Source organism: Takifugu flavidus, chromosome 9 (genome assembly GCF_003711565.1).
Source record: "Takifugu flavidus isolate HTHZ2018 chromosome 9, ASM371156v2, whole genome shotgun sequence".
Lineage (NCBI taxonomy): Eukaryota > Metazoa > Chordata > Actinopteri > Tetraodontiformes > Tetraodontidae > Takifugu > Takifugu flavidus.
Window position 1 is genome coordinate 4,523,312 of NC_079528.1, and position 12,050 is coordinate 4,535,361.

At 47.5% G+C, this 12,050-nt stretch overlaps 1 protein-coding gene across 3 annotated transcripts in view; it reads right to left on the reverse strand.

Annotated features, from left to right (window-relative positions):
* LOC130530796 (protein diaphanous homolog 2-like) overlaps positions 1–12,050 on the reverse strand; it is a 74,951-nt gene that overhangs the window by 24,188 nt on the left and 38,713 nt on the right. The window contains exons 5-6 of one of the 3 annotated variants that reach the window (XM_057042270.1): positions 5,246–5,338; positions 4,938–4,988 (exon numbers count right to left, since the gene is read on the reverse strand). In XM_057042270.1, coding sequence (XP_056898250.1) covers positions 4,938–4,988; positions 5,246–5,338 — 144 coding nt within the window. Of the gene's footprint in view, positions 1–4,922; positions 4,989–5,245; positions 5,339–12,050 lie in introns of all 3 variants that reach the window. The other 2 variants (XM_057042269.1, XM_057042271.1) reach the window with 2 other exon arrangements.

Genomic DNA, 12,050 nt, shown 5'->3' on the forward strand with positions numbered 1-12,050 from the left:
GAGCCGCCTCACGCACGTGTCAGGTCACGTCAGGTAGGTGTCTGATAAAGCGTTGACATGAAAGCGTAACATGAACGTAACTGGCGTGCTATTCACGTGGATTCACCGTTCACGTTTACAAAAACATGGGATGATAACGTCAGACCCCATTAACGAGAACATAATGAAGTAATCGGCACGTTTGCACAAAGGCTCCTCTGCGTTGACGACAGGTATGACTTCAGGTGATGATAGCGCCGTTTCAGCTGTCATTCCTTCAACTCACGCTTCACATGAGAGAAACACCTCGAATCACCGAGTAATTCAATTAAACATCAGGAACCTGTGAATTCTTTAATGTTTGCAGCATCGCCTCCACTTGGACGGGATGTGTTACCTTCACGTCAGGTTTCTTTAAAGCCCTAATTACAGCTGAGAGTGAATATAACAGCAGAGGAAGCCCAGAAGCGTCCGATTTCTGGCCCCGCCTCTTACGGTCACACATCACCACACAGGATGGCGCCCTATTCCACCACATTATTTGTTCTCTAGCTCATCAAGCGTTGCCTAATGAGTGATAAATACGGCTTAATCAGACTGACACAAGTTCCCCGTCCATCCCGTTGATTCGTATTATATGAGGGTAATTTTTCAGGGAGTGGGCCGGTCGGCCTGCCCCCCCCCGCCTGCCATCCAAAGACATTCCGTTGGCTTAGAGCTCTGCGAGTTTATAGCTCTATTAGGAATACATCAAACAATGAATGATATCAATCTTTTTTTGTGGGAATGTGCCCTGGGTAAAAGTAAGATGAAACCTTCCATTACGAGGCCTCCAAAGCATATTTGCCCTGCAAAATTGATCCAGTATTGACAATTTACACTTAGTGTGACCTTTCATAACTGCCCACATACTTGAAAGCCAATATTGTTTGGAGAGTGAGCAAGAAAAGAATGCACCTCCTGCAAACGCTCCGGAATATTACTGAATATGATCAGCCGGGAGACGTTCCTGCAGCCCGGCCGTTCGCTGAGGAGCCGCTAGGAGGGAAGGCTGAGTTCTCTTTACGCGAATAAGCTGCGTGCCAGGAAAGACAATATTGGAGGCTGGTGTAGCGAGCGCTGGGCTTCAACTTTATTAAAGAAAAAGAATATAAAAAGTAAGTGTTACTACCACAAAGCTGCCCTGCACATAACTCAGATGGGGTTGTAAAAGGCCATATCGATATAAAAGGGGGCACCGGCCTTGTACTCAAACAGGTTTAGGGGGGAAATACTGTCCATGTCAGGGGTGAGAGAACCTGGCTGCCCACTCAGAGAGGCCCTTGATTTGGAAAACCATCCAGTTAGTCAGCCAGAGTGCTGACGTCACATGATCTGCCATGCCGTGTGCAAACGTCACACACTAACTACCCCCCGAGGTGGGACTCGAACCCACGCTCTGGGAGAAACAGCCTTATCTTTGAAAAGCAGGTGATAGATTTTAACAGCGCCCTGCTCCCATCTGCTCATTTGATATCATAACATCTACTAAGCCAACCGAGCTCAAGCGCCCGCGCCCCGTGGGTGTCTACGCCCCAAATCGTGTTTGCCCCCCGCCCCCCAAAATGGCCTGTGGCATCGCCCCGATGAATAACATCTATCAACTGAAGTGGAGGCAAACAACTTTAGCCCTGAATTCAGAAACACCCCACAGCAATGGTCTGTCTGTGACAGGGACTGTCCGTGTGTCTGTCCGTGTGTGTGTGTGTGTGTGTGTGTGAGAGAGAGAGAGAGAGAGAGAGAGAGAGAGAGCGAGCGAGCGAGCGAGCAACTGCCACTGAGCTTGAGAAAGAACCAGAAAGATAAGACAAAGGGTGCAACATATGTGTGAGCAAATTAATTCCCTGGGGAATTACGATCACTATCATTTTGTGTAATGTAATTTAAGAAACAAATGGCTGATTTTGCACCGATCGGAGGAGGAAATATCTGCCAGGTTGAACATATTGTGGCTGTCTTCGTCATGCCGCTGCGGATAACAAACAGAATTAATAAGTGCTTTATTATTTATAATTCCTGACACTGATGAGGGTTTGGGGGTCCGGCTGAACGAGGGGTGCTTCTCCATCTCTCGTAACGCTCCCCCTAAAGAAGGACGCGCCCTTTGGTGTCTTCATTTTGGCTCAGATTTGCCCGCTTAAAATTTCATGAGTGAAAATAGGTGATTTAATCTTCATTAAACTTACAGGGGGCCTTACTCTGCCGGACCTGCTGAATTAACTGCAAGGCTTCGGGGGATAAGATGGTTGGCCTGAAATTTCCTAACGCTGACAGGCATTATATCACCGCATCTCTGGTCTTTAACGGGAATGAGATGATGCCTCCCTGCTCAATGTCAAATAAGTCCTTAAGAGGCTTACTGTGGAGAACACAGGATGGAACTTTTGATGGACTGACCTGTGAAGGTGAAGCAGCACAGAGAACAGAGAACACCGTCTGCTTTGGGATTTTAATGACGGCGAAAAGGGAGTAAATAAATAAGATCGGCTTCACTTTGAAATATGATTGATGTGTCTTTTGGGAAAGCCCCCCCCCAAAAAACCTCAGCTGTGTAGAGGATCTACTGAGTCTGTGGCTTTCATGCCTGACCAGAAATCGATGATCTGGGATGTATGAGAGAGTCCGACGCTCTACCCTACTGTCACAGACCCAGGTAATGAAACAGAATGTGGAAAAGGAGCACAGCCGACTCACTTCTTTATGTACCTTTTTCCTGACTGGAACCTGGAAATTAAAATGTGGATTCTGTCAATCCATCCACTTCCTGTGCGCAAAATGAGGAATGGCTGCCGTGACGGCACAACACCAATATGGCCTCCTGGGTTAGTTTTTCAATCTTCCACAAAGTGAAGAAAAGGAAATGGAAAACGCTTGTGGAGCAGGGTGTAATTGTGACTGGCAGCGTCCGGAATCACATTCAGCCTCTGCCGGAGTGTAGTCAGATAAAAAAAAACAGGCGTGAACGAGCCCCTCTGACGTAAGCAGAGGCCCTCGCTGCCACATGCCGCTCGTTCCTGGATTGGCAGGAGGTTAATGAAGCTTTAAAGTGTGAGATTACAGCAGACATGATGAGCAGGAGTGAATAAAACGGGCTCAGTGTGATCCGGCCTCCTCCCGCGGTCAGACTATACAGGTACTATAGCCACTTCATCGCTAACAAGTGTTAGCATCATTCTTCAGTCTCTGACTAGAACAATGGCAGTTCCCCCATGAAGAAGTATGTAATAGTGTTTTAGCGAGTCTGCTGACACGAAACTGTCCAGGGAAAAGAACCACTTCCTTTTTGGGAAAAAAATAAATAAAAAAGACTGGGTCCTGTTGCTTTACAGCAGCTTCCGTAAAGCCTTTTCCCTCTCTTCACCTCAAAGTAGAAAATCCAGGCAGCGGTTTAGCCAACCACAGCACAGCCTTCGAATCAATAAACAGGCAAACGTCAGCGGCGGAGTTCATTCCGGGAGGATAGTATGCAGGGAAAAAGAAGTGTGGAGAAGGGTCGGATGCACACGCAGGAGACAAGCGTCACCGGGAGCAGCGGTAATCTCAGCCGTCACACCAGAAGGAGAAGCGCCGAGCAGAGATCAGGTTCAATCTAAAGCTTATTTGCAAGCCAATAGACATCAACAGCGCTTCAGCCCGAGATCCTCTGACACATCATACAGAGCAGGGATTGCAAACCGTTTTCAGGCTCCGCGGGTGCACTGGACCCCAACAGACATGGTGACAGGTAAAGCCAAACACAGGCACTCTGTTGTACCTGTGGAACAGTGGAACCAACCGCCCGCTTCATTTCCTGCACTGAAACGGCCACAAATTCAATGAAAGGAGAGTTTTGTTCCACTGAGGAGAGACGTTCAGGTGGGAGAAATCCAAACACAAAGCAACAGAAAACTGGTCAACATCCCAAAGCCCCATAACAGCAGGGACACTGGGTGCTGGGAATGGTCCAGGACCAGAACCAGGCACTGGGTTCTAAGATATTTAGGGGAAAAACTGAATCCTCCATGGATGCCAAAACTGATTAAAAGGCAGAATACTTTACACACCTGCTCATGTGCCAACTACTACAAACCTCTGATCTGGACGTACTGGTCGGAGGTATTCTGAGACCGTGACCTAACAAACCTCTCTAATAATGGATCGTGCAGAACCATCAGATGTTTCTTCATTCAACAAGTAAACAGTAGAAAAACATAATGAGACAATTTTCAGTCAAGCAAACACAAAAAGAGAAAGATTTCTGTTGTGATTCACTGACAAACTCACTGACAAACAGAAAACAGGCCAAAGCTGTCAGTGGAGCTCAGTGGGACACATCCTAAACATTCCCACAAGACAGGAAGTGACATCATGCTGTGAAAGTTAAACCAAGAGGAAGTGTGAGGCGACAAGAGCTGCTCTGCATTATGCTGAGTGGATCAATGTGTTACGCAGCAGCATCGGTCCATTTAGCATGAACACATTTAGCACCAGCCGTAGCAACATCTAATTACTTTGTTTTCATTTCTAAAAAAGATGGCACTTATTGACAAATCTACTTCTTTTGGTTGGTACCCATTTTATAGCCAATGCTGCTCTCATTTGTTACGTAGACCCAGTTTAGCTGTGTATTCTGCTGCTTCTGTACGAATCTAAAATTCCAGTTAGGTTAATTATCCAAACAGTTTTAGACATATTTCTGAATATGCTACTTTTACAAAATGATGCTTCACTCAAGCAGATTTCTAGTCAGAAGGAAGACCTGTTAAATCCATTTCAGTTTTAGTCATATTTCATTTACCAAGCGATTATAGCAACTCTGCATGTTGTAGACCAGCTCAGTTTTGGGGGCTTTGACAAGACAAATGAGTGATGTTGCAGCCAGCAGGAGTGCAGCACAAGAGCGTCAGGCCCTGACAGACACGCACCTAAAGTTCTGTTACCATAGTGAGCACCCGGCCACCGAGAGGCTGGACTGGAAGGACTCTGATCACCTGCAGTGATGATGGCGATAAAACAACAGAGGAAGAAAAGAGACAACAGAAACAGGTCATCAGAACCGATCCCACACAGGTGGCAGGAGCCTTCGCCAAACCCAAACAGAGTATGGAAATAAAGCTCAGTGAGGCAGACAGGATGCTGTGGAGATTCAGAAATGAGTCAGTGGCTCACCATATTATGGGATCTAGGAGCTGCAGTCACATAAACACTGATGTCACATGTTTAATCGCGAGGCTTTGTAAGACGTTACCGTTGCGTGGGTTCCGCTTCCGGCGGTCACGGAAGGCTGCTCCAGACTGTAGAGCTTCCATCAGACTGTCCATCACACCAGTTTCATCTCCCTCTGTAAGAGAAATAGAGGCGACATGTTACTGGGCAGCACCATCAGATCCCTGTAGACACACACACACACACACATACAGGCATACACTTGGTTCCAAGCCAGCCTTTACTGTATCGCTACAGGTGAAAGAAAACCCTGAGTCTGATTGAGATGTTAACAAGTCTTTTGTGCGAGTGTGTGGCTGCTGTCGTTTAGGCGCCTGTTCTCGTTACCAGCTTAAAAAAACTAAACTGGGGAGAAGGAAAACAAACCGAGAGCGCTAACACAAGCAGAGGAGCCAGAGGATGAAAGCATCTACTGATGCTCATTGACAGATTTTTTTTCTTCCTGCGACTAACACAGGGGAGCTAAGTGCTCTTTACAAAGATTTAGTGTGGAGTCGCTCAATAACTGGCCGCTCTATCATGGTTTAGTCAATGGCGCTGGACCGGCGTTTGAAAAAAATAAATAAAAAATGACCCCCTGCCAGTCTTTCCAGAGTCCAAAGGAACCAGGAGACAACAGACCTGGAGTCAGCGGAGACGAGCCCAGAGGTAAACGTAACCAACCTTGAGCACATGTGGAATAATGGAAACATGAGTTCCAAAATAAGTTCTATATGTGGGTCATCTGTCTTTTCGCTCGGATGCTAATGAGTCAGAAGGGCACCCCTTTAATCATCCCAGACTGAAACAGACATTATTTTAAATGAAGATCATTAGAGTGACTTATTGTGGAGAAGGGGACTCGGCCATCAATTCTTACACTTGCTCGTCTCCAAAGTTAATCGTTACTTCCTGAGGAGCTCGCGTCTGTGATTACAGCGCTAACGTTAAATATTCAAAAATACGCCGAGACGGCTGCCACATTCAGAGCCCTTCAGGACTGAGCCGGAGATACTTAATTTAACGAGAACATCCTGCTCCAGCAACAGCCCGATCCGACCTGCACATCATTCATGCAAGTAAAATCAGGCTAAAAATAGAAACAAGTCGCATGTTATTTTATTTAAAAACATCAACAACTGGTGCTAATTTTGCTCTCTAGCTCATTACTTCTCTTTCTTCCTCGAGTCTTTCCCAAGGGCTACTTTGAAATCAAAGTATCTGTTCTGGCTGTGTGCTGTGCTTAAAAGCAATCCCGATTAAATCAAGCTTAATTAGACCAGCTTTATCAGAACAAAACCAAAGCTGTGCCAAGTAGTGCTTATCTCAAATTGCAGCACTACACCTCAGATAACAAGCTCGTTGGTTTAATAGAGGGGGCACTGCTCCGGGCCCAAAGTACAATATGGTAACAACTGGCAGCCACTGTAACTGTATCAACTCCCGTGATCTTTGACTACACTTTCACTGTCGGCGGCGTAGCAAGGACACGTCGCACTGAGGGTTAACTGACAGCGAGCGTATATCCGCAGCCACCTTGGCGCCAGAAACTTTCTGACACTTCCTTCTTCGCTGAATTCTTGGTGGAGACCGAGACATCACAGGGGGCACCTGACACTATGATCAATTTGTCCTACTTCTCGCTCAACTGTAGCACAATTCATCATTGGTAATGGCCGGGAGCCGCAGTTTCAGGGGGAGGACTGCAGACAGAGAGACCCAAAATGACTAAAATGGGAAACATACTCCCCAGTCACCCCAGAGTGCTCAATTAAAGGTGTCCTCTCGGGCCACGGCTCGGCTTTCAGGTTGAGGATTTCTCACATTGAATGAATTTGAATTAGTGTTACGTCTCATTAAACCACTGTGGGTATTTGCATATGTTGAACAAGGCTGCAGTCCTACGCGAGACTTCGGTAGATGCCTGTTATTTGACAACCTTTTCCCCAGTAATCCCAGAGCAAACCGTCTACTTTACCGACAACAGTGTTGCCTGTTTCAGAAGACTTTTGCGGCTCCTTCCTCCAGTTCATCGCATTTTGAGCTGTTAAACCTGGAGCAAATATTCATCCACTTCTCATTAGCACTGGTGGTAGATTGCATTCTGCGGAATTACGGAAAACCGAACTGTTTATGCCGGAAGATCTTTCTGGAGAGGAAAGATCCTCTCTGCTCACAGCAAACTTCCTTCTTAAATGGGTTAAAATAGGTTAAGATGAAGGGCATCAACAACATCTTCCAGCAGTGAAACAGCTTGATGGATGCCTGAACAGAACCCCCCCATACGATCACATGGTTCCGTCTGATCCAGTCCAATCAATCTACACCCTTTTCTCCAAAGGATCAGGCAGAACAGACTGTTGGGCTGGAATGGACCTTTTAAAATATTCAGTTTGCAAAAGATAAAAAGTGCTGTGATCATTGATTAATAGACTGCTCCAAAATACCAGAACATTCACGCTCACTGTCTATTTGAATGTGTTTCCAACAGCGCCGCTCAGTTCAGTTCACTGTGGTCCGGTACAGTTTGGAATGGTTTTTCTGGCCTGTGGTGTTTAGCTTTTATTTCTAGTCAGCGAATATTGATTCTGAGTCGAAAAATTAAGCACAATCGGAAAAAAAAAATCCCCGAATCTTTTACCGACATGTTGAAAAATTCACTACAGGGATGAAATCACCTAAAAAGTCTCCGCCTCGGGCCACGACTCAGACAGGTGTAATGGAGGAAAACAGAAGTTGGGAAAAGAAGAGTGAATAAGCACAGATGCTGTCAGGGTGGAGGGAGGAAAGGTGTAAAGTAAAGACTGAGGAGGAAGAGGAGTGAAGCGCGAGAGGGGGAAGAACCCGAGGCAGCCTGGGACTGAAGTGGAGAGTGTTTTTGTGGATGTGTTAGTGAGTGTGTTGAAGTGGGTTATTGAGAGGGACTAGTGGAGTGAAGCGAGACCGGAGTCGTAAAACACCTTCCTGCCAACTTGACGGCCTGATCCCTGTGACACTTAATTATGTCTAAAACCTCCTCTGCAGCATGCAAGTGCAGACGCGGCGACCTCAAAAAGCTGCCTCCCTGTTCCGCAGAAAACAAAATTGTGTTGCAGGCTTATTTCTGCGGCAGCGGCGCCCCCACTAAACGAATCTAAATTTCCAGGGCCGATTTGTCAGCGGAGGAGTGTTTAATGTGACGGACTAAACCGGCAAGGCTGGAATATTAAAGGATGGCGGATGGAGGGGAAGCGTCAGCGGGATGATCTATACTCATCACCGCTTCAGATCGGTTAAAGCCACATCGGCCTCCGCGCAAACTCTTCAGTTAAGGACCCAAGAACGGCGACAACCCATTCGCTCTTTCACCCGGCGGGCGGAATATGAACGTACCAGGGCGGCGAATTAAAAGCGCAGCTGCTGTGTGGAAATCATGACAAAGCTTTTCACTCAATCACCCGGGCAGGAAACGTATGTATGCATCCAATTAAACAGGCCTTTCTCCCGCTCCCCCTTCTTTAACACCAAAGGCAATGCATTCTCATAATTACACAGCAGTGCCCACAAAGCCTGCTCATAAATTCAATTTGCTATCTGTCATCTCCTGCATGTTGTGCTTGGGAGGGGGAGCAAGAAAGAAGAAAAAAAAAACCCAGTGCAGATCAATTAAGAACTCAATTTCTGATGGCTCACATGCGGTCTTTGTGATTCATGAGAGAAACGGAGACAAATAATGTGATTTTTAGAATAAAAAAAGCTTCTGTCTGGAACATTTGGGCTCTAACATAATGGAAAATAATGATATTCTATACGCCTTGAGTGAAACCGGTAGAAGCGGTGGCATGTTAATTGAAAAGATAAATAACGGCATTAGAACACAAAATAATGACATTTATCATTGTCTCATATTTAAATAAATCACAGCTCCATTTCCGCAGAGTTTATAAAAGCGGAGTAAGTAAAGTGCTGGCTATGAGAATCATCGGGGAGAGCGGAGAAGTCTATTACCCCCAACTCACTATCCCTCCAGTAGCCAATCAGAGTCTAATTTGCTCTGTAATGAGATCTAATGAGAGCTTGCAGACCTCGCGTTTGATGCATCAGAACAGAACACAGCCTCGGCCCCACAACCCTCACTGACTCCCCCACAAAAGATGAGAACCACGGGGAAGAAGGAGCCTTTCTTTTTTATTGATTGCTTTTGAACACATCTTCGCCCATCTGTTTCCCCACAGAGAATGGCCCTTGCAATTAACCCCGACCATTAGCGGCGAGGCCGCCGCGTGAGTGTTGGGGGTGCTGCTGCGGCCTCGCCGCCAGGTGGGACTGCAACAACAACACTTTCCTTGGCTGCAACCTGCTATCTCCTCTGATTTGCACCTGAGCTTGTGCTGCTCTCACATCTGAATTCAGGCCCAGGCGCCTCCCAAACACCTGCACTGGTCAACAGTCGCTGTCCACTTCCTGCGAACCCAGGAGGACGGGGAGTGTCACCACCTCAGGTACTATAGGCAACACCGCCACCAGGACAGCTGCCATGCATTCCTCTCTGTCCCCAACTCCCACAAGTCCAACCATCCCATCCTGGCAGAGAAGATTGTAGAAATGACCCAAGAAACTTTTGCTGGATTCTTTAATTTTCTGTGTGTGGTTGTAGGGGGGGAGGGGAAGTGTGGGGGGGCTGCAATGGAGGGATAAGTTGGCTAATAAAAAAGATGGATCGGACTCCTGATTCATCTGAATTGTTTTACTCTAACAAGTTGATGACCAAACCCACTCATGTCCTCGCAAACTTAATTAGGGACGCTCCCACAAGCTTCCATTTCCAGAGCGACGCCGAGTAACTCCAGCTTCGAGTCCCTGCGTGGCGCCAGGGTCAGGAGGCACCGGGGGGGTAAGAGAAGCTTCTTTTTTTTTTTTAAGATGCAGAGGGTTGGTGGGAGGCAGGAGCCGCATTGTGTTTGACATGCATGGAATACAGGCGCAGAGTGGGGGTGAGGCCGGCCTGGTCACTGCACGCCTGATCCTGTACGGCCCAAAGAAACAAACATGTCCTGACTGCAAGAGGCTGGGGGACACGCGGAGAAGTTGGATGTCGACAAGGGAGGGATGAAAGTGGATTAGCCGCCGTGGCGATTTGCATTCTGTGGTGGAACGAAAGCCCCTGCGATGCCCTGAATAGCTGGATGCATGAATAAGTAAACAAACAAAAACAAAAATAAACCCTCCATCTGGATGGATGCTGCCAGGCCCCAAGTGAGGAAAAGCTAGGGAGGGGAGGCTGGAAGATGGGCAAGTGGGGGGTGGAGCTTATAAAGTAGCAGCCACCGCAGTCTGCTTCCTGTGATATAATTTGCCCAGTTACCATATTGTTATCACCATCTATCCATGGGTTCCGGCCAGCGTGCCAGGAAACACCGCCAACGCACGAGGGAGGATTCAAACGCAGCGCTGACAGATGTTAAGTTGACACACTTTCTCTGAGCCAATCGGGGCAAAATGTCAGAGTGCCAGCAGCCACGGGAGCCTGTCCTCGCAGCAGATTATACCGCCACTGCGGCTTTTTTCAGCGGCAGAGGGGGGGTGGGGGAGGTGGTGGGAATGCTAGCTTGGGAAAATATCTATTTTAACTGTATCCTCGCGCTTGCTGATGGTGCCTGCTCTCTGCTGTCACTTTAAATTGGTCTTAATAGAAAATGACATTTCAGCTGGCCATGTCAACATTAGTTAGATCCTGCGCAGGAGCTGGTCTGTCTCGCTCAGTCTTCCCTCCTCATCTCACATATTCCATTTGGAATGTTGTCTGATCTGTACTGTGCAAATATATCAGAGCGGCTGTGACAACATCTACTATAAAACGCTCCCAGGTACAAATTTTGTCGTGTTTGTAGCTCCTTTAAATGCCTCTTTAGGATGGCGGCGTGTTTGCGTAGGTACAGAGACAAGAAAAGAACCCGTAATCCCGATGAAAATCGTCGTAGTCTTTGTTGAAGCTTTCACTTCCCATTTGACTTTTCTCAGGTTGGATCCTCAGAAGGGAATTTTGAATCTGCGTTCGTTGTTTTTTTTAACGTGACGCCGCTGAAAAAGCTTTGCAGAAATGAAGAAAAGCGCGTCTTTGTTCGGGATTTGTGACGACTGTATCCGAGCCGGCTTGTATTAAAACACCTTCATGGCGGGAGGCAGCGAGAACAAAGCCAAACCTCCCCTAAAGAAACTGCTGAGAGCTTGTGGTGCCTGGAGTTCAGGGACGGCTCCGCGTTGTCCAGGAGACCGCCTTTAAACACGGCAGAGCAGGACTGTTAAGATGGATCGCCGCGCCGCTGACACCACCAGGTGCAAACAAACGCGTGGACGTTCCTGCGGTCGGCTCAGCTACAATCTCCCAGAACTGACTTAACTGCTGTTCTGATGAATGAATACAGATGGGCCTTGAACCGTGGCTGCCGCAGCAGCATGGGGGTGTGGCTCCTTCTGTGTGGCACCCAGCAGATGCACTTAAATGAAGAGGTGAAGAGGTTTCGGGGGCGTTCTGAGGTCACCCTTTGGGTCTGGGTTCTGTCCGTGGCCGCTGCAGTAAAGAATACGCCTTTTATTTCTAAATGGTGGCGTTCCTGGGGGAGACGGTGCCCAACAGATCCGACAATCTGATTTGTAGTGAAAGTAATCTGGTCTGATTGACTGTAAAGCAACTGCTGAGTTCCAGGTCTGGGGAAGGGAGGGGGGGGGGAATCAGATACTCGAACCACCCAAAAATTAATGTGATTCAGCCGTGCCTGAGCTGATTCCACGGAGGAGAGGAGAGGAGGGGAATTCAGAGAGGCGATGGAAGAGAGGAAAGAACTCGGTGGGAAGCGTATAATGAACAC